This window comes from Purpureocillium lilacinum (genome assembly GCF_023168085.1).
Source record: "Purpureocillium lilacinum CBS 284.36 DNA, scaffold_6, whole genome shotgun sequence".
NCBI lineage: Eukaryota > Fungi > Ascomycota > Sordariomycetes > Hypocreales > Ophiocordycipitaceae > Purpureocillium > Purpureocillium lilacinum.
Window position 1 is genome coordinate 2,229,058 of NW_027072116.1, and position 27,580 is coordinate 2,256,637.

General features: G+C 60.9%; 9 protein-coding genes across 9 annotated transcripts; 4 read left to right on the top strand and 5 right to left on the bottom strand.

Annotated features, from left to right (window-relative positions):
• Positions 1-1,506: 1,506 nt before the first annotated feature.
• On the bottom strand, positions 1,507-3,448 carry PLICBS_008576 (glutathione synthetase ATP-binding domain-like protein; the record flags this gene model as incomplete). Its single annotated transcript, XM_018323891.1, has 2 exons — positions 1,507-2,535; positions 3,008-3,448. The coding sequence occupies 2 exons, from the start codon at positions 3,446-3,448 to the stop codon at positions 1,507-1,509; spliced, it is 1,470 nt and encodes a 489-aa protein (XP_018177070.1).
• Positions 3,449-6,641: 3,193 nt separating this feature from the next.
• Positions 6,642-8,693, top strand: PLICBS_008577 (citrate synthase; the record flags this gene model as incomplete). Its single annotated transcript, XM_018323890.2, has 2 exons — positions 6,642-7,097; positions 7,164-8,693. The coding sequence occupies 2 exons, from the start codon at positions 6,642-6,644 to the stop codon at positions 8,691-8,693; spliced, it is 1,986 nt and encodes a 661-aa protein (XP_018177069.1).
• Positions 8,694-9,658: 965 nt separating this feature from the next.
• PLICBS_008578 (uncharacterized protein) lies at positions 9,659-9,922 on the top strand (the record flags this gene model as incomplete). Its single annotated transcript, XM_065601417.1, has 1 exon — positions 9,659-9,922. One exon carries the CDS (start codon positions 9,659-9,661, stop codon positions 9,920-9,922), a length of 264 nt encoding a protein of 87 aa, XP_065457489.1.
• Positions 9,923-10,454: 532 nt separating this feature from the next.
• PLICBS_008579 (esa1p-associated factor) lies at positions 10,455-12,861 on the bottom strand (the record flags this gene model as incomplete). The annotated part of the gene is made up of 5 exons (XM_065601418.1): positions 10,455-10,627; positions 10,687-10,805; positions 10,859-11,130; positions 11,430-11,897; positions 12,463-12,861. 5 exons carry the CDS (start codon positions 12,859-12,861, stop codon positions 10,455-10,457), a joined length of 1,431 nt encoding a protein of 476 aa, XP_065457490.1.
• A 1,140-nt stretch (positions 12,862-14,001) lies between these two features.
• Positions 14,002-14,559, top strand: PLICBS_008580 (uncharacterized protein; the record flags this gene model as incomplete). The annotated part of the gene is made up of 1 exon (XM_018323888.2): positions 14,002-14,559. The coding sequence occupies one exon, from the start codon at positions 14,002-14,004 to the stop codon at positions 14,557-14,559; it is 558 nt and encodes a 185-aa protein (XP_018177067.1).
• Positions 14,560-14,792: 233 nt separating this feature from the next.
• Positions 14,793-15,733, bottom strand: PLICBS_008581 (uncharacterized protein; the record flags this gene model as incomplete). The annotated part of the gene is made up of 3 exons (XM_018323887.1): positions 14,793-14,880; positions 14,943-15,357; positions 15,430-15,733. 3 exons carry the CDS (start codon positions 15,731-15,733, stop codon positions 14,793-14,795), a joined length of 807 nt encoding a protein of 268 aa, XP_018177066.1.
• A 1,130-nt stretch (positions 15,734-16,863) lies between these two features.
• Positions 16,864-18,920, top strand: PLICBS_008582 (uncharacterized protein; the record flags this gene model as incomplete). The annotated part of the gene is made up of 2 exons (XM_018323886.2): positions 16,864-18,573; positions 18,717-18,920. 2 exons carry the CDS (start codon positions 16,864-16,866, stop codon positions 18,918-18,920), a joined length of 1,914 nt encoding a protein of 637 aa, XP_018177065.2.
• Positions 18,921-19,676: 756 nt separating this feature from the next.
• Positions 19,677-20,723, bottom strand: PLICBS_008583 (uncharacterized protein; the record flags this gene model as incomplete). Its single annotated transcript, XM_018323885.1, has 1 exon — positions 19,677-20,723. One exon carries the CDS (start codon positions 20,721-20,723, stop codon positions 19,677-19,679), a length of 1,047 nt encoding a protein of 348 aa, XP_018177064.1.
• A 3,998-nt stretch (positions 20,724-24,721) lies between these two features.
• Positions 24,722-27,558, bottom strand: PLICBS_008584 (uncharacterized protein; the record flags this gene model as incomplete). The annotated part of the gene is made up of 3 exons (XM_018323884.1): positions 24,722-26,874; positions 26,929-27,341; positions 27,398-27,558. The coding sequence occupies 3 exons, from the start codon at positions 27,556-27,558 to the stop codon at positions 24,722-24,724; spliced, it is 2,727 nt and encodes a 908-aa protein (XP_018177063.1).
• Positions 27,559-27,580: the final 22 nt, after the last annotated feature.

A 27,580-nucleotide genomic window follows, 5' to 3' on the forward strand; every position in this document is an offset into this window, starting at 1 on the left:
ACCCATACGTGGGCAGGAGCACCGGGAGGACAGAACCTGCCTCGTGGTGTCCGCAGTTTCCCAACTTGCGGCATCGCAGTGCCTCGCAACTTCCCGTTACCCCTACTAGCCCGTTCCTGCCTTGGTAGCTAAGGTAGTTCCAACCTCCAGCCACGGAAGGCAGTACGAAGTAGATGGCCAACTAACATGAAACGACAACTGCCATCGTGCTTGCCACGGTCAGCCATGGCACGAAACACACAATGCCAAGGAGATCAAGGCTGCGATCGCCCATCGCGCACATCCCCCCGCACACAGAACGCCCTCTCTCTGTCTACACCGTGCTCGCGCGTGTCATTTCTTCTCAGTTCAGTCCAACGGCTCGCGCGCAGCGATCCCTCGCCCCTGACAGCGATCAACCACCATGGCGACGGTGCCGCGCCTCTTCGTCTTGCGTCGGACCCGACGATCAAACGGACTTGGGCGCAGACTACCGAATACAGCACCAGCAAGCCATGATGTGGCCCCGCAGGGATTGTGGCAGAGCGCGCCAGACGGGGCGTTGTATCTTCTTCTCTTTAGGCGCCCAAGTCTCGAACTTGTCTGTCTCGCCTCTTACACTGCCCAGGTCCCGGAGCTTCCCCTTCAGCCCGCAGCACCGTTGTGGAACAAATCGGCTGCCGTGGCTGAGCGTTGTCCCCTGACGATGATGACCTGTTACCCGCAGCGAAGCTGGAGCTACAAGTCCGTGAAACCACAGCTTTGGACCTGGGACATGAGCGACGACGAGGGGGGAGCACGACCCACGCACCGAGGCGACTTGGGTATGCTTTCTGCAAGGTAACTTATGCCCGAGGCCGCGGTACACCTCATCAGACGCCAACAAGTGCAGTTTAATGTGAGCAACAAGGACCACCGGGGGACCACAGGTCCGCTCTGTGGTGCGAATATGTGCAGGAAATTCGTGTGATACGCCTTGTCTGTGAGGTGTGGCCTTGGGGCGGGCGCCAAACATGGACCAACCCAACCGATGCGAGGCGTATGCAAGGCCAGGGACATTGCAGATGTGGGCGCAGTGGCTTGCACAGATGCCTGACATCGACATCCAGGACCGGGTCCTGTCAGTGACAGCTCAACTTCCCGGTCCCAAGGGCAATGCCAACGCACAGGGCACTTGCGCCACGACAGGTACCAAGTACGGTAGGGCATCGCTCTGGAACGCTCATCGACATTATCGTTTGTATCTTGTCTCATGCTCCGCTAGTCTGGTCCCTCCGATACCAGTACACGCCGCCGCAGCCTGCTCGCCACTTTCCACAGCCGCGGGCATCCCCTGGGCGAAACACACAACGACAAACCGAAAGCAAAGAGGCTTGTTCCTCGTCTAACTCGCAAAGTACAAAGTAATAGGGTGTTGGTCACTTTGACCATCTATATCCTCTCCTGGCCGCCTGCATTCTCGTCCCTGGGACACACGAGTTCAACGCCCCCCTGCCATAACATTAAGGTAATCGTCAGTTTCATCGCTTAGCCCCTGAACTCCTCGGCCTTGCTCTCCTCCCACTTTCCAGGGATGAGGGCCAGAGGCACGATGCCAGAGACGTGCATCTCGGGGCCAAAGATCTTGGCGTTGAGGCCCAGCTCCTGCGTGGCCGCCTTCATGTTCTTCAGACCCTCCTGGTAGTTGGGGCCGGCACGGCGCACCCAGATCTGGACGTTGTGCTCGATGAGCTGGGTGGCGAAGTCCCGCAGAGCGCGGATGACGCCCTTGAAGGTGCTGGCGACGTTGGTGAAGTTGGCAATGCCACCACCAATGAACAGGACCTTGCCCTTGTCCGACAGCGGGGCACGGAGCATCAGGTCGAGGACGGTGCGGGCGTAGTGGTAGGTCTGCGACTCGGTCGGCGCACCAGAGTATTCACCGTAGTTGGCGAGGTCATCAGCGAAGCCAGCCGAGGCGATGGCATCGGCGTACACGACCGACGCACCACCACCAGCAACGAGGGTCCAGATGCGGCCGTTGGGGTTCAGCACGGTGAGCTTCAGCGAGGCACCAGTCTTGGCATCGAGGTCAGCGATGTAGGCCTCCTCCTTGGTCAGCTCACGGCCGAAGGGAGCAGGGAAATCCATGGGCGGGCCGGCATCGATGTTGACCTTCTCGCCAGAGGCAGGGGCAACGTTGGTGAGGCCCAGGGCAGCGGGAGAGCGAGCAATAGCCCACTTCACACCGCACTCAAAGTCGGCCGTCTGGTCCAGCTTGGCCGCCAGATCCAGGAAGTGGACGGCAGCAGAGGTCTTGTCCTCATTGGGGATAACGACGAGAGGGTTGATCTCGAGGTACGTGAACTGGCAGTCGACGTAGACGGCATACAGGCGAGTGATGAAGTCGACGAGGACGTTGTGAACGCCCTTGGGGACCTTCTTGAGGAGAGCGGCAGCAATCTCCTCGTTGGAAGGGTATTGGGACAGGTCGACGGGAATCAGGAGCTTCTCAGCCTTGGCGTCGACATCGCCAACGTCAACACCACCCTCGTGGGTGAAGAGGATCCAGTCGCCCTATGAAATACACCAATTAGCTGGATGCCATATGAAGCAAGCCTGGACAACAAGATGGGAGCGGAATCGTTGCGCTAAGCGTGACCCGAAAAACGGTTGGAGCGATGGGCGCCGGACAGGGGGGGTCCGGCCTGGGCAGAGGTAACCTGCCTGGACCCTCCCTATCGTGACATCCGTTCGCCCGCCCGACGCATGCCGCCAAAACCCACCCGTCAGGCGCACCAATTGGTCTCTGACCACCACATAAAAAGACTGCCTGCAGCTGTTTTCATCACACAGCCTGCAAACATCTTCTTGTCTCTACTTTGTGGACATTTTGCGCACTTGCGAATGTTTTCCAACAGTGCTGGTCTTGAATTGACTCAAGACTGCCCGGCTGGATTGCATCCCCGGCAACCACACAGGCGCAGGGCCTGGATGCAGAAAACAAAGAAAAATCGGACCAAGCAACGGGACACGGCAAGAGACTTACATCGCGGACGGAGTTGATGTTGATGTAATACTCGGTGTCCTGGGGGTGAGGGACGAACGGCTCAACGAGGAACTGCCTCAGCACACCGCTCGTGTGCTCGACCTTCTGCTCCTTGCCAGCACGCTCGGCGACCCAGGCCTTGGCCTCGGGCCAGGTCTTGTTGAGGGCCAGGAGGCCGCTCTTGCCTCGCCGCTTGATGAGCTGGTCGGGCTTCGCGACGAACTTGGCGCCGGGCTGGAGGAGCCAGGGGTAGGTGACCTCGGCCTGGTTCAGGACGTCTTCGACGCTGGCATCTTCGGGGAAGTGCAGCGAGGCCAGTCTCGCGGGCGGGTTGTGCTTGGTGGGCGTCGGCAGAGGGCTCGGCTTGATGACGGGAGCACGAGTGAGGTGGTAGTTGAGGATGGCCTTGCCGTCGGCCTCGAAAATCGACTTGGCGGACATGGTGACTGCGGGGAGAGCTGTACTGTCGGTGCAGTTGTGCTAGGTGAGTCTTTCCGCTGGCTTCGTGCTCTGTCTAATTCTTTTCCAGGTCGTCAGCATTGATGCCGGGCGAGGAGAGACATGGCATCGTGGCCTTGCAAGCGCAGTCGCGAAGCGGCGAGACAGAAGCTTGCGACGCAGCTCTCGACGGGCAAGGCCGCGCAGAGGGATCGGTCACGTACCGGTTGCACACAGCAAGCAGGCTCAAGTGGGCTGGAGAGAAACTCGCGATTGCAATGGCAAAGTGGCAAAGGCAAAGACAAGAGAGGTCGAGCGGAATATCTGGAGTCGGGACGGAGGATGGCAGAAGGAGGAGGAGCTGGATCGAGCAGCGGAGGGTGCGACAGGAGGGTGGGTGTGGAAAGGGTCGTCCGCCGTCAGCCTCTCAAAAATTTGGGTGCCAGCGACGAGAGCTCCAGCCCGGGATGGGATGGATTGTCCTTTCGGAGAGGGAGGTGGAGGGGCAACGTGCAGCGCAAGGCCAGGCCAGTGCCTGCCCGCCCGCCAGCGAGTTGCCCTCCCGTCTCCCCCCTCCACCTCTCCTCGGGCAGCCCAGCCTTCACGTCCTGGGCCTGGCCTGGCTGGCGGGCTGGGTGCTGCGCCGCCTGCAGCAAGCGCCTAGTGGGCGCGGCTGCTCTACCTTGCCGCCGCGGGTGCGGGCTCGGCGGCCACCCTGGCGGTGGTAGCTGGAGCCGCGGGTGGATGGGGGATGGGCGGATGGGCGGTCAGGGACCACCTCAGCCTGCACGGCCAGCCCCTCATCCCGTCGCCGCTCGCTGCAGGTGAGCCTGCCAGCCAGCCAGCGTCCGATCCTGGTGGGTGGTTTCACGGCCGCCAACGGGCCAATGGTCGCGTGCGGCGGGCGCCCCCAGCCGACCCTGAGAAAAGCTTTGGGGTGACGCAGGCCAGCACCCAAAAAGCGATGAGGGGCGCGAGTACCGGTACCTCGGCCGGGGGCGTCCCCAGCGGTTGAGGCCCTGATGGAGGTGCCAACCATGAATGGGACTGTCCAAGTGGAGCCCCAGCACACGAGGCGCTGCGACGGGTCTCACTCCCACCAGGCCAGCCAAGCCAGCATTCTCTCGCTCAGAGCGTCGCAGCCACGGAGCCCGCCCCAGTGCAATCAATTGCAATGGGGCCACCCAGGGGCCATTGACCATTTCCCTGTTTCGTTAGGCTTGCTTTTTTTCCTGGCTGCCTGACGGGGTTCGGGAAGTGAGAGTGTTTGCTTGCTCTGCGCGAGACTACAGACGAAGCAGTGCTTGGTTTGAAGACGAGATGAAAGAGGCAGTGGGTGAGAGCCTGGCTCACTGGCGCCTGGGTCGCCGTCACTCCGTGCAGAGCTGTCGGGACGGAACCCGAGCTGCCTTCCAGAGCCGCGCGAGCGAGCTCTCAAGGTTAGCGCCTGGGGGCCGCCTCCATTGAGCCCGGGCAGTGGGTGGATGGAGCCCACATCAGCACACCCAGCAACCCGACCCCCGTCCGGCGGGGCGGCGACTGCTGAGAAACCCCGAGCCGCACCGGTTCAGTGGCCGGTGGACGACGGAACCCGACCACGGTGTCGAGTCTCGACGGCCGCCAACTGGCGGACCCCGGATTTCGGAGGAAGGATGAGGCGCGCGTGATGATGTGCAAGCGTGCACTCGTTTCCCCGGAGCTTGAGTGGCCCCTTGATCGGATACTCCAGACCGATGGCCACGGACAGGAGTGCCGTCAGCGCAATCCCTCGCGCTGCGCGCCAGGAACGGAACTCCTGGCATTCAATCCCTGGAATCGCTCCGTCGTCACCCTCACCGTGTCTGGTGCGCCGAAGCTCCAGCTAGCGGCTCCAGGACGGGAGGCTCACTCACTCGCTCGCCCATCAGCCCCACCCCACACCAGCACGACACGGACACGGACACCGACAACGGCGGTCACCCACCTCAAGAGGCCCCGAGGTACCGGTACCCTCACCGCGACGGCACTTGCTCGAGGTGGGACAAGGGGCCCGGTATAGCCTTATTGCAGCAGGCTGGCATTCAACAGAAATCAACGAAAAATTGTCGACCTCGCCCGGCCGCCCAAGGCACGCACGGCACCCCAAAGAAAAAAAAAAAAGTTGTGCCCCAACTCGTCGGGGCCGTCGACGCGCGGACGCCTCCGATTGTCCCGTCCCACCGCTGCCTGCCTGCCTGCCTTGCATCTGAGGATCCCCCGGGCGGAGAGAAAAGGGGGGGTGGTAATACTGCGTGCAGGGCGCAGCTCGCGTGTGAGGTCGCACGTCAGACAAGTCGGCGTCAGCTTGCCATCTACAGCGCACCAGCAGCTCCGCCAACTCGTGGACACGACTCAATTCCGAAGCGCTCCTATACCTCGTACCTCTTAAGGTGAGTGAGCGAGTGACGACGACAGACCCTCTTCTATTTTCGGCCTTGCCCGGTGCGTGCTCTCGCTCGTATCGGCCGTCCGCCGCAGGGCCTTCCGTCATTCGGAGGGATGGGCTGGGCGTCTCCGTCGACCGACCGCGTTGCCCTGGGGCAACCTGGAAGGTTGGCTGGGCTGGGCTGGGCTGGGCTGGGCGGCTTCCCCACCATCCGCCGTGCCAGCCAGGCACTCGGCTGGACGCCAGCAGCGGGCATTGTGGCTGGCACAGGCCCAATCCTGCAGGGTCACCCACCGAGCCCCACTAAATTTTTGGTGGCCCAGCTCTCCGCCAGCACAGGCGGGATTGGAGGCGGGCGGGCACCTCAGCGTCCAGCATAGGATGGGAGGGATGGTGCTGGTTGATGCTGAGCGCCGGCGCAAGCACCCAGCCAGCAAGCCCGGCAGCCTCGTCCATCCCCGTCCCCGTCCACGCCCGCCCAGCTCAAACTCCCACCACCAGAAGCTCTCGTCCGACTCCTGAAATCTCACTTCCTCCTCCCCCATTGCCTCTCCACGTCTCCCACCTCACTGCCTCACGCCCTTCATCTTTCTCTTGTCTGCCGGCTCTGCTCGTTACACAGCTCTCCGAGCTTGCATTGGGCCCTCGACCGTCGCAGCTCTTTTTTTCTCTGCTCCCCGCAGCTGCTGACCCTCCTCCCTCTCGAATCGCAGAAAAAACGCCGATTGAGCTGCTCAACAGCCACGAACGGCCACCACACATCGTGACGAGCGAGCAATTCCACAACTAGCCATGGCTCAAGCTTCCACCAACGGCGCCAACGGCGCAAAGGGCCAGCTGTCCGCCAACGACAACATCCAGCGCTTCGCTGCCCCCAGCCGACCGCTCAGCCCGCTCCCCGAGCACGCTCTGTTCAACGACAAGACGCGATGCTTCGTCTACGGTCTGCAGCCCCGTGCCGTCCAGGGCATGCTGGACTTTGACTTCATCTGCAAGCGCAAGACGCCCTCGGTCGCCGGCATCATCTATACCTTTGGCGGCCAGTTCGTCAGCAAGATGTACTGGGGCACCAGCGAGACTCTCCTGCCCGTCTACCAGGAGGTCAGCAAGGCCATGGCCAAGCACCCCGACGTCGATGTCGTCGTCAACTTTGCTTCCTCGCGAAGTGTCTACAGCTCCACCATGGAGTTGATGGAGAACCCCCAGATCAAGACGATTGCCATCATCGCCGAGGGTGTCCCCGAGCGTGTAAGTTGCCGCCAACTTCCCCCACCAATTCGTCGCGGAGAGTTGTGCTAATCAGACGATGAACAGCGCGCTCGTGAGATTGCCCACGTTGCCAAGAAGAAGGGCGTCACCATCATTGGCCCCGCCACCGTCGGTGGCATCAAGCCCGGCAGCTTCAAGATCGGCAACACTGGTGGCATGATGGACAACATCGTCGCCTCCAAGCTGTACCGCAAGGGCTCCGTCGGCTACGTCTCCAAGTCTGGCGGCATGTCCAACGAGCTCAACAACATCATTGCCCAGAACACCGACGGTGTTTACGAGGGTGTCGCCATCGGTGGTGACAGGTACCCCGGGACCACCTTCATCGACCACATGCTGCGGTATCAGGCCGACCCCGACTGCAAGATCCTCGTGCTTCTTGGCGAGGTCGGTGGTGTCGAGGAGTACAAGGTGATCGATGCCGTCAAGCAGGGCATCATCACCAAGCCCATCGTTGCTTGGGCCATCGGAACTTGCGCCAGCATGTTCAAGACCGAGGTCCAGTTCGGCCACGCTGGTTCGTTCGCCAACTCCCAGCTCGAGACGGCGGCGATGAAGAACAAGATGATGCGTGAGGCTGGCTTCTACGTCCCCAACACCTTTGAGGACATGCCCGCCGTCCTCAAGGAGGTCTACGACGCGCTGGTCAAGAAGGGCACAATCGTCCCCCAGCCCGAGCCTGTCGTGCCCAAGATTCCCATCGACTACTCGTGGGCCCAGGAGCTCGGCCTCATCCGAAAGCCCGCCGCCTTCATCTCGACGATTTCCGACGACCGTGGCCAGGAGCTGCTCTACGCCGGTATGCCCATCTCCGACGTGTTCAGGGAGGACATTGGCATCGGCGGCGTCATGTCGCTGCTGTGGTTCCGCCGCAGACTGCCCGACTACGCATCCAAGTTCCTCGAGATGGTTCTCATGCTCACTGCCGACCACGGTCCTGCTGTGTCTGGCGCCATGAACACCATCATCACCACCCGTGCGGGCAAGGATCTGATCAGCGCCCTGGTTTCCGGTCTCCTGACGATTGGCTCCCGATTCGGTGGTGCCCTGGACGGCGCCGCCGAGGAGTTCACTCGCGCCTTTGACAAGAACCTGAGCCCCCGCGAGTTCGTCGACAGCATGCGCAAGGCCAACAAGCTCATCCCCGGTATCGGCCACCGCGTCAAGTCGCGCAACAACCCCGATCTGCGTGTCGAGCTTGTCAAGGAGTACGTCCTGGCCAAGTTCCCCAGCCACAAGCTGCTCGACTACGCCCTGGCCGTTGAGACGGTCACGACCTCCAAGAAGGACAACCTGATCCTCAACGTGGACGGCTGCATCGCCGTCTGCTTCGTCGATCTGCTCCGCAACTGCGGCGCCTTCTCCACTGAGGAGGCCGAGGAGTACCTCTCCATGGGTGTCCTCAACGGTCTCTTCGTCCTCGGCCGAAGCATTGGTCTGATTGCCCACTACCTCGACCAGAAGAGACTGCGCACCGGCCTGTACCGCCACCCGTGGGATGACATCACCTACCTGCTGCCCAACCTGCGCGAGGGCCGGCCTGGCGCCGAGGGCAGAGTGGAGGTTCAGATGTAGGGTGCTTGGGTGGTCGAGTGAGCGTCGGCTTGTTTGCAATGCGTATTTGATGACGGGTGAGGCGGACATGACCTGGGAAGGAAAGCGGAGACCTGTACCACGACCTTTATACATGTGGTGTTTAGGAGGCTGCAATCTAGGCAGCTCTCCACGTAATTCTTTTGCCGTTATAGACATGACATTACGCTTGACTCGGTGGCCCTGCCTTGACATCTGTGACTGGACCAGACGATCCTTGCTGAGACTCGTACGTGACGTCGCTCCACGACGGCGGATGCGCAGCCTTGCAAATTCTTGAGTCAATCCTTCTGTTGCCTGACTTCGAAAATGGCGACTAGAAATTCCCGGCCACGAGAGCTGACACTCTAGTATTAACGGCGGTCGCGCGTTGGGTGACTGGCTTCTAAGTTCCGAGGTGCGGTGGAGGGGCGGTGGTGTCGCGGGGTCACGTGCCATCAACTGCGGATCCCTGCCGGCCTAGCGGAACGACGACTTTACTTTCTCGAACGTCCATCCATCGCACTACAGCGAGCGCCAACACGACGAGATTTAAATTCGAGCGGCACACCGAGACGTCGGCGACGGCCAATGCGCCTTTAATGTAGGATCTTTGCACTCTAAAGCTCCTTGCGTACGTGATACTGATATTTTGGCTTGATCTAGACCGACTGCGAAACCGTCACCGTCACCGTCGCGCAAATCGCAAATCGCAAAGCGTCCGACTCTCTTCCCTCTTTGTCCTTTGCTGGAAGGCCCGACCAGGCGTGCAGTACAATCACGACCGGCGCGTGAGCAACAAACGCCGCCGAAGCAATCGGACAACACCCCACGGAGTTGGCAAAACACCAGACGTGTCCCTCCGTTTCGCGACGGTCACACCCTCCAGCCGTCGTCCCCCCGATCCAGCCTCCCACGGCACACACACACACACACACACAGAGAGAGAGAGACAGACGACATCAGCCATGTCCTTCTTCCGCATCACGCTCCACCGCTCGGCCATCGGCCTGCCGGAGCGCACGCGCGGCGTCCTCGCGGCGCTGGGCCTGCGGCGCCGCGCGCAGACGGTGTTCCACCCCGTGGAGCCGCAGTTCGCGGGCATGATCCTCAAGGTGAAAGAGCTGGTGCGCGTGCAGGAGGTGGAGCGGCCGCTGTCGCGCGCGGAGCTGAAGGCGGCGAGGACGCCCGACAAGGGGTTCTACGTCGAGAGGGCGGTGCCGAGGATGTGAGCGCGGGGGAATGGATGAATGAGTGAGTGAGTGAGTGAATGAATGGAGCTAAGGCTGCGCGGGGGCGCGAAACGGGGAGGGGGAATAGGAACGGTTTGAGGGACCGCTTGCTGTGCGGAAGCGTGGTGCCTGTTTGAATACCCGAAAGAGGCAGGGCGGAGAAGGAAAGTAGATGGTGAGATTGTACCATATTGTAACGACTACGTCGTCCGGGCGGCATGCACGAGACAGACACATTTAGACGGCAAGACGTCGCAAGCCTTTAGCACATAGCATCAACCAGATTCCATCGCAAACGCCGTTCCCATTCGCTGCCCATTCGCCTCGGGTTCCCTGACCTGACCTGCGTTGCCCATTCGCAACCGTGTACAAGAAGAGAGAGAGAAATGAAAGACAAAAAGACACCCCTGAGCCATACGCTGAAAACCCCAATCCGCTGTTTCCCCTGTCCTGCGCTCCCGCTGTCCATCGATCCCCATCCGCTGTCCATCAATCTGCCCCCCAACCGCTCCAAGCCCCATCGTCTCCCAGCTCAAAAGCTTCGAGCCTTGTCGATGTACTCTTGCGAGGGCGTCTCGTACTCCTTTACGAAATAAGTCTCGCAATTCCGAGCCAGCCAGACGGTGAACTTGCCAATCTCCTCTCTCAAACGAGAGACAGACTGCTGGTCCATGTTGGTCTGTGCCAAGAGGTCTGGCAGAGATACTGTAAGGGCCTGGTCAGTGAAAAGCTTGGCATGTGAGTGCCAGAGGCATTGAAATTACCGATGAGGCGAGCCAAATGCTCGGCACCATAGACGTCGCAAACGTTCTTGTACTGGGCATTTTCCTCCGTGTTGGTGTCCCACAACTTGCGAATTTCCATGTACTGGTGGCGCTCGAAGCTGCCTTGCGCGTGAGTAGTTTGCGGTCGTCCGTCGAGACGATGGAGACTTACCGATAGAGCAGTATCCTGCTAAGCGCCTTCTCAAAATACTCGCGAAGGCCAGCGACAACTTCCTCCAAAATGTCCATGCTGGCAGAGCCCTCCTCGCGATGTGGACGCTCGAAGGCCAAGTAATCCTCAAGAATAACGTTGACAGGTTTCGGGTGCGGCAGCGGAACCAGCTGGTTGTTCTTCGTAATGTTCTCCCAGTCGTCCACCAGCATAGCTTGAACGTGATCGGGTACCGGAATGTTGATCATTGGCTTGCTGTGAAAGGCGTCCTCCTGGGAAACGTGTCAGATTAGGCCTTTCGTTGTTTGCGCGCCTTGAGCTGCTTGACAAGTCGCGCCATCCGTGCTTGCAAGTCCTTTGATTCGGGATCGTGGTGTTGTTTGACGAAATAAACGCGCCCCTTCTCTGTTGGGGTCCTCTTCCTCGTCGAACGACGGGTCCCGACTTCAGGAGGGCCGTTGACACTGGTGACAGGGGCATCCTGTGGCGAAGAGGACTCGCTCATTCGATGTCCGCCTTGAGGAGTGAATGAATAATCAAGCCCCAGCGCTCCATGGTCGATGTATTCGACTGCCTGCATGGCCAAGACGTCGGGGTGTTCCGCCCGCACGTTTGAAACGGGGAATTGACCAGGCAGAACCAGATGCCATCCGTATCCTTTGACCGGACGAAGAAGAGGGTTAATGGTGGCGAGATCCCGTTCAGGATCGAGCGGCTTCGGGAGTCGCTTCCGTTGCACGAGTACCCTGGGTTCCTTCCAGGGCTTTGGTTTCGCGACGGGCTTGGCTCTTGCGACTGGCTTGGGCTTTGCAACTTGCTTGGCCTTTGCGACTGGCTTGGCCTTTGCGACTGGCTTTGGTTTCGCGACAGGCTTGGGCTTTGCGACTTGCGTGGGCTTTGCAGCTTGCTGGGGATTCGCCTTGCCGCCACCCTTGGCACGGGTATTCTTCGCGGGGGCCATTTCGAAAGGTAGGGTGTGGACAATGATTTGTAGATGTTTGAAAGCGTAGAACGAGCTTGGTATCAAGAGAGAGAGCTTCTTGAAGACGAGAGCAGTGTGCAAATATTGGTGAAGACGAGTGTGAAGGAGGAGGAAAACAACACGTCGAGGTCAGGTAGGTCTGCGCGTTGATGTAGACCAGAACAATAGGCTCAAGGTTGACACAATACCGGTAGCGCGAGCCGCAAGCGAGGTAGATGCCAGAAATGGCAATGAAAACGTTTGCCAGAGACTCTAAACGGGGCGGAGGAGCTCGCTGGGGTTCCATGGCACGCCATAATGACTGCGCGAAACCGACACTTGCCAGCCTCGGCCTGTTCGTGACGTATAGAAACTTAATTCTGACGCCTATAGAACAGAAACGATTCGAAGTGCTCCATGATGTAAATTGCTCGCGTGCAGGAGCGTGCTGGGCTGACCTTGGTTGCCGCTGGGCATTGGCCGTTTTTGCCGTGGCAACGGCCACCCGACGCGTCTTGATATACTTTGCGAGGCCTTGCCCGCGCGTCATGGTCAAGCCTTGGGCCATGGCATCATGACGGGAAGCTCGGAAGCATAATGCGATGCCATACGCAAAGAGTAAAGGAAGAGAAATGGCTCTTACCTGCTCGAGTTCCCAGTCCTTGCCGCGTCGGCCTCCGCGCCCCCCCTGAGCGGCGGCGGAGCCTCGCTCTTCACTACCGTGGGCCGAGTCGCCGCCGTTCCTGAGGTTCTTCTTGGGCTGCTTGGCGTTCTTCTGCAGGCTGTGCTTGAGCTGGGCGTGCAGCTGGGCGGCCAGCTCCTTGTGCTCGTCGTCAAAGGGCCGGATGCGATCGGCGAGCACCCAGTCGTCCCACGTGTTCTTCCAGCCCTTGTAATGGACCTTGTAGCGGAAGCCGTCGCCGGGCTTGTCTCCGGGCTGCACGTCCATGATCTTGGCCTCGTAGAGCATGTCCATGTGGAAGCAGAGGACCTTTTCGTCCTTGCTGAACTGAGGCGAGGGCTGCTGCCGCGCGGGAGCCATGGCGATTTTGCGTGCGGGCCCGAGCTGGGGCGCGGCTGCGAGGAATACGTACAACGAAAGCAGGGGGGTGTATGCCTGGTCCGGTGACTCTCAGAGGTGCGGTCCCGATGCTCCTGGGGTCCGGGGGTCTGCGCCGTTGGGTGAATATCGATGAGTTGTCTAGATGGGCCGGCGCAGGCGTTGGCCGTTGATGAGGGCGCCGCGTAAATTGGCTGCAGGGGATTTTGGGTGAGAGCGCGCCGCCGACCAGACGCGACCAGACCTTTTCCGCCCCAGTTTTCCCCTTGCTGGGCGGCCGGTTGGCAGCGGCCCCCTGGCGGCGCTCATTGGCTGCCCGCAGGACAGCCTCCCTAAGGTGCTGGCCACAGCGCTGTCACTGCACTACGGCACAGTGGCTGACAGCAGGGACAATCACCACGGCTACCTGGCGTGGCAGCTCAGATCGCCTGCTGTTTCCTCACCGGCATGCCAAAGGCAAACTCAGCAACCACACGGAACGGTTATTCGCAGGGCTGCGTCGCGTCTACATTTCGCGTCTACGGGCAATGTCCTCGATTCTTCTTTGGCAAGGCCCCAATGACGTCGTCGTACGTCGCAGGGCGCTCAGGATCACAAACCAGCTCATACATTGAATTAGGTTGCATCATTCAAAGCCCGGAGGCAGGACCAGCACGTGGAAAGCGCAGCACTGGATTGAGAATGCACAAACTGCCTGATCAGAGAAGGCTTTCGTCGCCCGTCCGGTATTGACATGGCCCACTCGCTTTGACTGCCTCACTTGGTGTCAAATCAAGAGCAATTCGCAACGATGACGGGCACGCTGGCTTGGCTCGACGTAGTACAGTGCTGTCCGTCGTTGCACTGTACAAGTGCGCCCCTCATAGGGGGCTCTTACAGTGCATTGCACCCGCAGCCCACTTCTGAGCAACGTCCATGCTCAACTGGAGACGCGTCTCGCCGTAACCTCTCTCACAAGCCGCGTCGTCACAGTCAACCTCATCACGCCAGGCTTTCCGCGAACCACACATCACGTTCCTACCTTCAATACAACGCCATCCTTTCTGACAATCCGCAAACCACGCATTGACTTCGTCACACCTACCTTCACTTACCTAACCTCACCCCAAAAGACACTCCGCCATGGCGCCCAACGAGTCAGAGATCCTCACCAACTACCTCCTCCAACCGGCACCCCTCACCGCCATCATCACCTTTGAGCAGTTCCGCGCCTCCTTCCCGCGGCCGCTCCAGTCCTCCCCGCAAGTGCGCGCCCTCTTCCGCGACCTGCAGGCCCGGCGCAACGCCGTCGTCGATGCCGTGGCCGCCAACATCGCCGCCGAGGCGAAGCGCGGGGCCGCCATGCGCCGCGAGGTGCTCCGTCTGCGGCGCGAAGCCGAGCACGACGACGTCGACGGCGAGATTGAGATGGAGAGGGCCCTCTTCGGGGACGAGAGCGGCGCAAAGAGGGCACGGCACACGCTCCCCTCGGTCGTGCCGGAGCTTGATGGCGCGGCGGGCGCGCTCGAGGCAGAGATCAAGCAGCTCGAGGAGGAAGAGCTCGCGCTGCTCGACTCTATCCGGCAGACAGTCGGCGGTCTGAGCGATCTCCGCTACGGTAAGCTCGCAAACGGGCAGCTGAGAGACGAGGTCTTGGACGGGCTCAAGTCGCTGCAAGCCGCCTGCGACGCCAAGTCTTGATCCAAACTGAACTATTACACTGGTATACTATTCATGACAACGGTACGTTGAAATCACCCCCCAGTAGACCCCCAGCCCTGATTTAATCACAGAACCAGCCGCCGTTTTACCAACCATTTCACAGGCCGACCCACTTCCGAGGTGTGCGTGTCATCATATGCGCAACGTCTATCATGACCCATCACAGCCTCGCATTACGCTATTAGGATGCTTATTGGGAAAGCATCGTCCGTCTACGAGGAACCCGCAGCGGCAGGCCGGGCGCCGGAGCCAGCGGCGCCGGGGCGACGCTCGTTGCCCATGGTGTTCATGCGGTTGGACCTGAAGATGACGCAATTAGTACCGTGGTGCCGCCGAGATGGCACGCGCGTGGCAGCACTTACATCATGCTTCGGCTGATGAAGGAGACGAGGATCATGAAGAGCCAGTTGGGGACGAGGTTGAAGCCCCAGACGAGGTAGCCCCACGGGACGGCCAGGCCGAGCTCGGCAGCCTTGCCTTCGAAGGGGTGGAACCAGGAGTCGAGCTTGACCCAGCCGTGGCCCTCCTTGCTCTTGGAGGCGGCGACAAGGTCGGAGGAGGCAGTCGTGGTGAAGTTGAGTCTCTTCTTGTAGATGTCAATCTGGGCGGGGGGCGGGAGCATGTTGAAGGACCAGACATAGCCGGTGCCGACGCCCCAGCTGTTGCACAGGATGGGCTGGTCGTCGCAGTTGAGGTAGGCCATGCGCGGCGACCCGGGGGTGATGGCGAACTTGGCAGCCGTCTCGTTGAAGGCCTGCTCGATCTTGCCGCAGTGGCCTTTGTAACGTGGCATCCGTTAGCACTGCGCGGTTGCGCTTAGACGTAGGGCAGAATAGAAGTGGCAATTACCGAAGCAGGTCTTGTTGCGGCCAGAGATGAGCACCCACCACTCGTCGGGGACGGTGGTCTTGGGGGTGACGTGCTCGGTCAGGGTGTCCCTCCAGTTCTCGAGGGTGAGGGTCGACATGCGCATGGAGCCCATCTTGGCCTCGAGCGCGGCGACGGGGTCATGCTTGCCCGGGTTGGGGATGTAGGACACGGCCGTGTTGAGGATGTTCTGCAGCTGCGCCTTGTACTGCGCGAAGGGGTCCTCCTGCGCGGCGGACGCGAGGAGCGGCAGGGCCGCGACGATGGCAGAGGCGGAGAAGCGCATGATGACGGGCGATGGTGGAGGTGGAGGCGGCGGGACGGGACGAGCTCAGACCGGGGCGGGTGGAAGAATTGCGACTGGATGAAGAAGGCGTCAAATGCGGTGATGAATCCGATGCGCGCGCAGACGGGTTCGGTGACGTTTGAACGGGATATCAAAAGCGGCCGCGAGTGATTAAAAGAAGTAAGTTGGAAAAGGGCCGCGGATGTGGGCAAGGCTTTGGAGACGGAGGAGGAGGAACTTTGAAAGCCAGGCCAGGGTGGCCCCCCAGTCGGCCTCTCACTTGTCAAACAAGGGGAACTGCTGGCTCTGCGGAGGGTGGGAGCTCCAGGCTGCGAGCTGGAACCCTCCCGTTCCGCTGCCACACCCAGTAACAAGCCCCCCCCCCCCCCCCCCCCCGGCCCCCATTGGATTCAGGCGGGAAGAGCTCCCCCGTCTGTTCCCTTCGGGGGCGCCGTCGGGCCTGGAGAATCCAATAAAGGTCGAGCCCGCGCCCGCGGGTGCGCGGCGCTGATTGGCCTCGCGTTTGTTGACTCTGGCCCCAGCGGCCAAGCAACGTGCCCGTTGTGGAGACGCTGGCTCGGCTGGGGGGGCAGGAAGCTTGAGATTGCGTGGGCGTGATTGGCGCGCACCGAAGCAAGCAGCAGCAGCAGCCTATGAACCCACTGAAGCTAGGGAAGGATGCTGGGTCCCTGGAGGTGGGTGGTTCAGGACTCAGATCAGGAACTTGGGACACAAATTAGGGGTCGCCTGGGCCAGTGCTTGGCGTGGCTTTCCAGGTTGTTTGGACGGTGCGTTCGTAGCGGGCCGCTTGGTGGGCAGACAGCACCTCAACGAACGGACGGGACACATTGACTGACTGCCCCGCCGAAGGGTAGGTTCCAGGTTGTCTGCACCGTGGCGTCTACCCACACGAAAGTCCGCCGCTAGGTACAGCACCACAGCAGGCCTAACACGCCCACCACCAATCGATAACGCGCCACTCCGCGAGCTTCACACCCAAGACGTCACAGGAAAGCGGCGGCGCGACAGTCCTCCCACCGCAGCGCCATCGCACACGCTTCAATGGTAACCAGCTCCCGTCCAACGGAGCATAACTTTGCTCTTTCGTTGCAACGCAAATCCGCGAGCTAATGCAGTCGTCCCAGGCGCCCGACTCCCCCGCCACCAAGCGCAAACGCGGTCGGCCAGCGAACGCGTCCAGACCAGCCGCCGACGACGCGTCGCACGCCGACGACACCCTCACCGGCGCGAGTCGTGACAACGGGATCGCGGATGCGGACGACGAGCGCCCACGGAAACGCGGCAAGACGGCAACGGAGCAGCATAACGAACCTGCCGTTACTGCCGCAGCTCAGCCGCGGAAGAGAGGTCGGCCTAGGAAGTCCACAGACATGGCCCCCGACGCCCAGCAGCAGCAGCAGCAGCCAGACAAAGAAGACTTGCACGCTGCGCCGGCGCGGAGAGGTCGGCCGCGGAAAGACGACGCTGGAGCGCGTCGAGACGAGGCTCTAGCAGCAGAGGAGGAGGCAGCGCCGCGGAAGAAGAGGGGACGGCCTTCGCTGCAGCGGGCCGAAGACGTCGAAGGGTCAAGTCGAGAGCAGCCTGAACTTGAACCTTCAGACCAAGCGCCGCCGAAACGGAAGAGGGGACGCCCATCGCTACAAAAGCCGCCCGAGGCCGACGAGCAACCAGAGGAGCAGCAGGAAGACGACGAGGCGTCTCGAGAGACTCAACGACGGAAACGAGGGCGCCGGTCACCGAAGCCTCCTGAGGCGGAGCAAGCAGACGACGCCGATGCCACTCAGTCGCAACGGGGACAGCAAGCGGCCAGCAAGCCTCGCAAACGGGGACGCCCTTCCCTGCAGGGCATCTCGCCCGCGCAGGCCCAGAACAAGGCCCCCAAGGCGCGGCGGCGGAAGCCCCAGAAGCCGCGGCGCGACGAGGTCGACGAAGAGGAGGCCGAGGCGCCGGAGACACAGACACAACCAGACCGACGGCGGAAACGAAAATCAGCTACCGAACAACCCATTGGGCGGAAAGGCGTCCCCAAACCCGACCAGCCCGGCTCCCGGACAGAGGGCCGCAAACGTCGCCGGTCAAGTCAAGGGGATCCAGACCAACAACAAACACGGGACGACAACGGACCGCCCTCGCCGTCCAAGCCGTACGCGCGCATCGTGCCCCGCGTCCGCCGCGTCCGCCAGGCCACCATCACCGCCAAATGGGCGCCCCTATCCGGCCCGTCCCTCCCCGCCGTCTCGACGCTGCTGCACCTCGCCCACCGGCCCATCCTGCAGCGCCTCTCCAACACGCACCAGCGCCGCGAGCACACGTCGGCCGCGCTGCGCCTCATCACGCACCGCATCGCCCGCAAGGTCACCCGCGGGCTGCCCTTTCCGCCCGCGTCCATGCCCCCGACCTCCTCCTCCTCCTCCTCCTCCTCGAAATCATCAGCAGCGGCATCCTCCGGGGCGAGGAGGCAGACGCAGCGGGCGGCGGTGGCGGACGGCGGCCGCGAGACGGAGCTCAACTTTGAGAGCGTGCTGGACGGCAAGGCGGCGTTGGAGAGGCAGCTTGAGCCTGCGGCGCATGCTGTCGAGCTGCTCCGCCGGGAGAAGGAGCACGTGGAGCAGGAGCTGGAGAGGGACTACGAGATGCTCCGGACGCTCGAGGCCGGGGCGAGGGCGCAGGCCCGCGAGCAGAGGAGCTTGCTCAAAAAGGCACACCCGCTGGTCCCCGAGGCGCCTAAGCTGGAGCCTCACCACGACGACGATGCAGACAGCCGCGTCTTCACGAAGAGCCGCGATCAAGGTCCTGACGCCCCCGTCGGCGTCTTCACCGTAAGGATCCCTCCCTGCCCTCCCCATCTCCTCCCCCATTCCCTCCCTCCCCCCGAGCAAACGCAAAAGCTCCTCCCCATTCCGCGTCTCGTCTCATCCCCTCCCCACCCAGCCCGGCAAGTCAGCTAACCGGACCAAAGCAGGACAACAACAACCTCAGCCAGGACCAGGACGAGGCCCTGCGGCCGCTCGTCGCGCAGCTGGGCGGGCACGTGGAGAGCATGCGCGCCAACCTCGCGCAGGCGGACGGCGTCGTCGCGCAGCTCGAGCGCAGCCGCGGCGCGCTGCTGGCGGCGCTGATGCGGCACCTCGGGGCGGAGCAGTACGAGCGCGTGGTGCTCGGCTGACGGGCGGGCGGTTTTTGTTTTGGACGCAAGTGGTTTCTTTCGCGTTTACCATGTTATTATGAATGAACCATTGTGTGCCAACACGTGGACCTGGTGCAGTTGTATATACTGCTGGCGCGTTTGGTGTGGGATATGGGATGCTGGCGAGGCGTACATCTTAGGCGAGGCAGGGCTTGGTCGCCGACGAATTCACGATGTTTGATCGATGATGAGCATACGCTCACGCTAAGCCAAAACCTTCACTTACATCTCACGAGTCGTGTTCAAAATGACAGTCAAAACACATCACGTCATGAGCGAGAGACACAGAAACGAGGGCCCATTGAGAGAACAAGTTTTTCATCACGCCATGTCCATGTTTCCTGTCCCGCAAACAGAGTCACTACAGCAGCAGCAGCGGCAGCAGCCCTCCCCAAGAAGAGATAAATGGTTTCGACACGGTGTGTTCCCAAGAACAACAAAAGGATGTCTGGCGCGTCTCGATCGATCTATATACACAAAGAAAGTGAAGAACACAGAATTTTGCCCCGGGAGGGAGGAAGTGTCGGAGCCAGGCGTCGGGATGGACCCCCCCGTGAGGGGTGAATATCCCGGCTCAGCATCGCCGCTCCCCCCGCCCCCCGGTCATGTACGTCCCGGTGTGCGTGCAAAAAAAAAAAGCAAGACACACATGCACTCATACAGACACCTTCACCTCATGACAAGGCCCGACGTTGCACGCTGAGGCCTCGTACAAGCGAGGGAGCGACCCCACGTTTAGCGGCGGAGGCGGGCGAAGCCAGAGGGACCGGCGGTGCCGCTGGTGTGGGTGCCGTTGCCCGTGGGGAAGGGGACGACGGTGACGGTGACCTGGCTGGTCGTGGTGGACTCGGGGCACGGGGTGGAGGTGGTCTCCGCCGTGGGCTCGGCCGTCTTCTCGGTGACAGCGGGCTGGGAGCCGGTCTGGGTAGCGTCGTTGCCGCCGCCGATGGTGACGTAGACGGTCGAGGCCGGGGCAGTGACGGTGACGGTCTGAGCAGCAGGGCAGGAGCAGTCGCCGTTGCCACCGTTGCCACCGTTACCGCCGTTGCCGGGGACGCCAGCAGTGTTGGTCGGGGTGGTCTTGGAGATGGTGATGGTGCGGGTGATCTTGGAGGTGGCCGTGGTGGTGGTGGTAGTGTCGTCCTTGCCGGTGCCAGCGGGGCCAGTGGGCTTGTTGCCAGAGTCAGTCGTCGGGGAGCAGGGCACCGTGATGGTCTTCTGGACGGTGGACTGGATGGTGGTGGTGACGACGGAGGCGTCGGTGCCGGTGCCGAGGGTCATGGTCAGCGTCTTGGAGGTGACGACGTCAGTGGTGGTCGTGGTCAGACCGGGCGGCAGGGAGGTGGCCTCGGCCTTGGAGGTGGTGGCACCAGGGACGCCAGTGCTCAGGGGAACGCTGGGGTGAATCTCGGAGGTGCGGATGGTGGCCTGGCTGGTGGGGATGGGGAGAGCGCCGCTGCTGGTGGCCTGGGAGATGATGGAGGCGGAGACGCTCGAGGCCTCGGTGACGGGGCAGACGGTCGTGGCCAGGGTGACGGTGTCGGTGACGACAAACGTGGTCCTCTGGGACTCGGGCAGGGAGGCGATGCCCGTGGAGTGAGCCGGGCAGTTGGTGACGGTGGGGGCGCAGCTGGTGACGGTGTGAATCTGCGTGGCGATGACCGTCAGGGTCGTCTGCTCGGCCGTGTTGTTGGCACGGGGGAAGTGCAGGTGCCGGGGGTGGTGGGAGTAGGCAGAGGCGGCGGCGGCCAGCATGCCGATGGTAGCAATGGCGGACTTCATCTTTGCGTTGGTGGGATACGGATGGGTGTCTTGATGATGGTAGGTGATTCTTCAGATGCCGGTGATAGGCTTGGCGAGACTTTTGCGTTGTCTATGTAAAAGAAGGATGGTGGTTTTGGAAAGAGAGCGAAAGTCGATTTCGCGTCGAGAACGGCAGAACCAGTTTGCCCACGGTAAAAGGAATGAAATGACAAGAAGAGACTGATAGTCAGGTGTTATGTTGTGAGGCGAACGATGAAGCTCTGCTGTACGTCGCGATGTGATGGACGGTGGTGATGGTATGTGCTGCGATAGCAAATGTGGACTTGCGGCTTTGAGTGTATACTCAAAACGCAACAGTTGGAAAATGAATGTAAAGAGTCACGGAGACTTGATTGGTGAAAGAAGGAAGAGAGAGAGAAAGGGGAGAAGACGCAAAAGTCTTTTCGGCGAAGAATGAGAGGATAGATGAAGGTGAGGAGGAAGGGAAGAGAAAGAAGAGGAGAGGAGGAGAAGGATGGCCATGGGGGTCCGTCGACGTACATAACTCGTGCAGGGTCGTCGTCGGTAGGTCACCGAGGAGGAGCGAGTGGGCGTGGGCGGCGGTGGTGGTGAGAGGCGTGTACGTTGTACGCCCTCGACGACAGTCCCCGTACCTTGCATGGTTGGTTCGTGTGTGTGCCTGACGAGCCGCGAGATCCATGGTAACTAGCGCGTCCGTCGTTGTCGTCGCTGTCGCAGCGGGCGAAGAGGATGCATGCGCCGGTCGTGGGCGGCCAGCCAAGATCCACGGCAAGGGACCGGGGTCCAGTCCATCCATCCATGATCCATCCATGATCCATGATCCATCCGCCCATCCACAATGGTGGCTGGCGTCGTTTTGTCTTGTCTTGTCTTTGCTGTTTGGGTCTGCAGCGGCGGGCAGCGGTTCGGCTTCTCCATACGTTGCTCGTACTCGTGCCTTGGCAGGATGCCATGTCATGCCGTGCCAATGTGGTTCCCCCCCTCGTCCGCCATAACTATCCCAGACAATCCCGACAGCACTGCCACCCGGCGCGGCCGCGGGTCCAAGTCGAGTTCTTTGTACATAGAGTAGGCCGACGCGGGCGTCTGGCATGTCCTTCAGGGAGGAGGAGGAGCACCAGCAGCAGCAAAGAGCACGCCACGGCGCGAGGGAAAACCAGAACGCCAGGGTCAGTCATCCTCTGGGCCGCCGTCCCGCCCGGTCGTGATTCATGGCCAAGCATTGCAAAGGCCATGGTTCGTCCGGACCTGTATCGCGAGTGGAGGCCGCCTAATCAACCGCAAACGCGCCCTGCGGGACCGAGCGGGCGAGAACAAACTCTTTTTTTTTTTTTACTTGCTCCTCCGCCTTCTCCGCCTCCTCCTTGCTCTTTCTCTTGTCCTCCCTCCCTCGCCCTTTGTTCGTCGTCGGTCGTCCGGGGCGGAGCGAGAGGGGGGGGCGTGGAGATCCGAAGAGGGGGAAGGAAGAACAAGAAGAGGGAGTGGGGGGGCTGCTCGCACCGCGCCGCACCCACACAGGCGGGACTGGGAAGACGCAGGCCAGGCAGGCTTGGGGAGGGGGGAGGCATGAGGTCGAGCCAGAGAGACACGGCGAGAATGAGGACTGGCGTCGATTGGAAACGGCGGCCTCTCAGGGGCAGGTGGACGCGCTGCCGCTAGCATGCAGGTACCGACGTCCTGAGACGCGCCCGCAGCCAATCGTCCGGGGCGTCCAGGGGCTGGCGCCGGTGTTGGTGGCGCCGCCATCCCGCCGTGAGGCTCCACGGGAGGGGTATCCAGTGAGGAAGTCTGGCACTGGCGCTGGCACCTGAGAAGGACCTGCCAGTGAGTGGGAGGGGCCTAAGGTTGTTTTTTACAGCGGGCGAGTCGGTGTGCGATGGAAGTTGTACAGCGGGCAGACGACGAACTGCGCAGTGTTGTTGATCGGGAATAAGCCCACTGATAAACGCGTCGGGAGCTCTGTACTCGTAGGCAGCTACTAGGTACTGCTCCGGGCAAAGACCCTCCGTAGATGCCGTACATAATACCAGTGCGCGATATACGTTGGACTGGCAGCCGAATACTATTCGCATCCACCGGGACCCAACAGCATGGCGCCCTATCCGTAGAATGGACGAGTATGTCATCCAAGGGATAGGATATACTGTATGCACGACTCGCCTTCAGCCGTCTCCCGACGCCACCACCGGGATGCGCTGGATGTCAAGCCCGGCCGGCCCATCCCATCCAGCCAGCCAGCCCAGCATGACCAGCATGACCGTCCTGTGCCTTCTTCCCAATCTATTCGTCAATATCGCTGTTTGCGCACGCACGCACGCACACGGCCAGCATGTCTGTGCCTTCATCACAGGGGGCCCAGCGCCTGCTGCAACCCTTCAGCCGTTGCGTCTCACACTGGAACCTCCCGCTGCACCTGCACCTGCACCTGCACCTGCTATCATCACCGCACAGCCCAAGGTCTGAGCGCCTAATAATCATTGCTGCCAACGAACGCACTGCTCGACACCTCATGCAAGCCCGTCCGCCCGTCCCCTCCCCCAAGGCGCGTCCTCCCGCGCTGCTGCCGAACCACCCGCACCGCAATGCAGCGCATCGCATCGACGCGCCCGGCTCGCGAAGCGCCCATGCCCGCCATCGGCACTACGCAGCGCTAGCCAGTCATCGCAGAAAAAAAGCGGTGGCAAACCACCACCAGGCACCACCTCCTCTCTCCTCCTTCACCACTTTGCGCGTCTCGCCCTTGCCCGCCGGGTCCCTCTGGCATGTCCACCCCGCGTAACGGCAGACTTGCTGCCTGGCTTGGAACCTCGCAGTCTCGTATCCGGGCCGAGCTGCGAGACCGCGGCGGCAGTGTCACCGTGGACCCGGAAAGGAGGGCGAGGGCGCTATTGTCTGCAGCGCCACCCTTGCCTTACTCGTAGATACCAAGCCGCCATTGTCCATCCACAGCGAGGGAGGAGTCGTTTTCTTCCAGTTGGCACGACAGGCAAGGGAGCCGCAGCAGCGCCGACGACTCCACGTCGACCGTCCACGAGAGAGCGCGAGAGAGAGAGAATCGAAACCGGCATCCACCCGCCGCCGTGCAGCCACCCCTCTCCCTTCAGGTCCACACCCCCCATTCTGCATGAAACGCCCAACTGATGCCACCTGGGCACCTCTATCCTCCGTCCCTTGCCAACCTGTGAGCCTCTGTGGAAAGCCCGCGCACACAAAACCGCCGTGGCATCCCTTTCATTCCGCCGCCCGCCGCCCGTTTCAAGTCCCGCCGCCATCCATCCAGCGCCATAGTCCAACGGCGCGGATGCCTCAGTGTCACTGCCGACGGCGGCGGCGCTTGCTGTCACGCACTGATTGCGACGTGGCTGGCCTCCTTCATCTGCCCATCTCTCCCTTATCGAACCGAGCATCAACGTCTCATCCACGTCATGCGTTCCGCGGTTCGCGCCAAGATCCCGGGGAACCGGCCCAGTTCATCTCGCGCCGTGGCAGGTTGATTATGCGTAAATTTGTCCGAGGCCAGGCCCCTCACTTCCTTGCCGTAATACTACATTCTTGTATCACCGTACGCCACTGAGGCTGTACAAGTGCCGGGCTCTCCACCCGGTCAGCGTCGTCATCTCGGTCGTCCATGGTCTGAGTCGTCCGCGTACTCGTGGGTAACACGAGAACTAAGTTACATATCTCATCTCCGATGGCCTGCCGCCGACCGAGTCCAGAACGCCGTCTCGGTGTAGTCAGCCGCCGTGAAGGGCGATCCGGGTGCTGATCATCGGATCAGCGCCGCCGTGTCGGATCCGCCAGCCATGGAAAATCAGCCGCCGTGATATTCCACGCCAAGCACATACGGGACCGCCATCGCCCGTTGCATAAACTTCTGGTGCGCCGGGGTCTCTCTGCTGTTTCACGCCACCCAGACTTTCGACGTGCCCAATTCCCTGGTTTCCATTTTTATATCTGCGTGAGCCGACTCTGTCTGTCGGCGGCGTCTCATCTCATCATTCCACCTCCTCGATCCTCGGACGAGGTCGTCCAGATGCATCAACGAGATTCCCATCCGCATTGATTCGCAAACCCGCCAGCTGTGTCAGGCCAGGCGCGGTCGTTTCGCCTTGGCTCGGTAGCAGACTCCCGATCCCCAAGTTTTCAAGGCTCTCGGCGACGTCGCGAGCATGTTGCTGCACTAGGCCGTCATTGTCCGTCTGCGCCACATACTCGAGCGTTGTGTGGATGTCTTTGCGGCTGTCGCCAGTGAGCCCGAAGCCGAGTGACTTGTTGGACTCCTTTGCATCGTTCAGAGCTTTGACGAAGTTGAGGATGACCACGACTGCCGCCCTGCGAAGAATGCCCGCCTCTGGCTGCCGCTCCAGCGTGAGGATACTGACACACAGGTCAACGCCATTAGAAACCAACGTCGGCCCGATCCCGCCAATGTTGGTTTCCAGCGCCGCTCCAAATATCGACAACGACGACGTCCGCATGCGAATGTCCTCGCTCCCCCTTTTGCTGTCCCAACCCTGCACAATTTGTGCCAAAACTGCGTTGTCCGCCTTCTCCTCTTCGGTCAGGTGTTCGTCCTGCTCCATGTCTACGTCCTCGCCAGGATCTTCTGCCGCTTTCTGCTGCTTCATATTCTGCAATTTGTCTTCCCTCTCCTGTCTCGACTTTGTCTTCGGTCGGTAGCCACGGCGACCGGCAATGGATAGAAGAGTTTCGCAGGCTTGCTGCGCTGTTTCGCCAGAGAATGTCTGGCCTAGACGCTCGATGACCTGTGCCAAGGCTTCGCCGAATCTGAGCCGAATGTCGGTTGAGGCCTTCTCTTGTGGATCCAAGTAATTGTCGAGGAGCTCCCTCATTGTCGATTTGGGGTGTTTATTCGCCAGTTGTGTGAACACCTTGACGACCCTGAGATTGATGTAGTCTTCGTTTTCTTTCAGCAAGTTTGACATCAGCACGGTGATTGCGGTGATGTCCAAAATTGGGCTCTCTGCAACTATCAGGGTAGAGAGCATATTCAGCCCCTCAGACACGACCGGCGGCGGGTTATTGCTGTCGCCCGTGATGTAGTTCATGGCCAGGTTGTAGGTCTTCCTGTCCTCTATCTGCCTTGTGGAGGCCCCTGGTTTGACGTCGTCTGGATCTTCCACTTCATCGCGATACTTCAACAACATCGCCAAATTCCTTGCTGTGGGTGAGGTATCGGGTTGGTCTCTGCTGCCTATCCTGTCGAGGGCACCCTCAATGGTCCGCAGTTCGTCAGGACTGATGTCGGATTTCTGGAAGCTTGGTGCTGTGATGACTAGATTCAGCAGGCTCAGCACGACGGCGATGAGATCGTCCCCAAGCGGTGAACGCTCATCGGCTGCTAGGACCTGGCTGATGATATCCAGTAACTGGTCAAAGTGACTGACCAGCTTCTCTGGGGCTTTTTCCATGAGCGTTTGCAGTAGGCTCACCTCAACGAGATCTTCGACGGGCGTGTGCTCGTTGTCCTTTGGGTCTCTAATTTGTATACCCGTGTCGCGTTGCCTCTGAGAAGTCTCAATCCAGCGTCGCAATAGGTGGAGGAAGACTGCCGAAACTTCCTCGTTCGAGCAAGAGGTCGTGATTGTATGGACGAGGCTAGTCGTTTTTTGTTCGATGACGGCCAAATCCAGTTCCTCGTGACCTCGTGATGGTTGATCCTGGCGTTTGACGATATTCAAGCTTCCATCGTTGCCGAGATGATAGGTCCACTGGGGTTTCGATTCGTCCACCGACCCCGTGCACGTCACGTTTTGGATGAGGGGCATGATGCTATCCAGGGTGCCGAACAACCTGAGGTACGTCTGAACAAGACTGCGTGCTGCGCTACACACGTTCTGTTCAGTGGGTGCCGAGACGCCGTTCCAAGACGAGAGACTCCATAGTTGGAGGATGACTGGTCGCAGAACTCTCCTGCAAAGGCCCGGTGATGGGTTGGAGAGAATCAGGGTTTGGAGACGTCGAACTGATATCTCCAGCGATTGCGCCGACACCAGTACTTGACCTTGCCGCATGTCGATAATTTCTGGCTCAGGCTTTGCGACGTCATGCTCGCTCCTTTGCGACGCGAGGGATGGATTGATGTTCTGCAAGAGTGGCTTCACAAACGCGTTCCATCCGGGTGCACCTGGTGTCAGTTAGCAAGAGTGTAGCTGTGAGTGCCTGGTTGGAGCCAGCATACCAGGAGCACCAAACTGTCGCTTCCCGAGTATCCCAAATCCGACAATCTGCGCCGCGGTCTTGGCCAGATCGGGTCCAGCTTCGCCATCAAAGAGACTGAACAATTGACCAGAGATTCCTTCGAACCATGCATCCGGGCTCATGGAAGATGGCACGGACGATAACAGCTTGGTAGCCACCGCCACAGCTTCATGCGTGATGCCGGCACCGCCTTTCTGCGGTTGTGCCGCGTCGGTTGCTGGTGTGCTGTTGCTGGGGTGGACGGAGAAGACGAATTCCAATGTTCCTCGAACGCCATCCGGCCTCAGAGGAACAAGGGTAAGTGTTCTCAAGAGGGGTTGCCTGAGCCATGCGGGCAGGATATCTGGTTTGATGAGCGTGTTGAGTGCATGAATGAGCGCCCATGTGTCTGTACTGTAGGCCTGTCAGCTCCCTTGCCCCCGCGCGAGCATTATGTCGTGGAGTCGCACCTAGTGATGACATCGTCGTACTCCTTCGCCCGCAGCTCCCGAGAGTCTGATTCGAGAGACGAGTCGAACGCCTTTTTGGCAGCTTCGACTATCGTTTCAATAGTTTTTGGCTGCGACACCCCTTGTGCCCGTTCAGTAGAGAACCCGGACGATTCAGCCATCTGGACGAGAGTGACGGCCTTT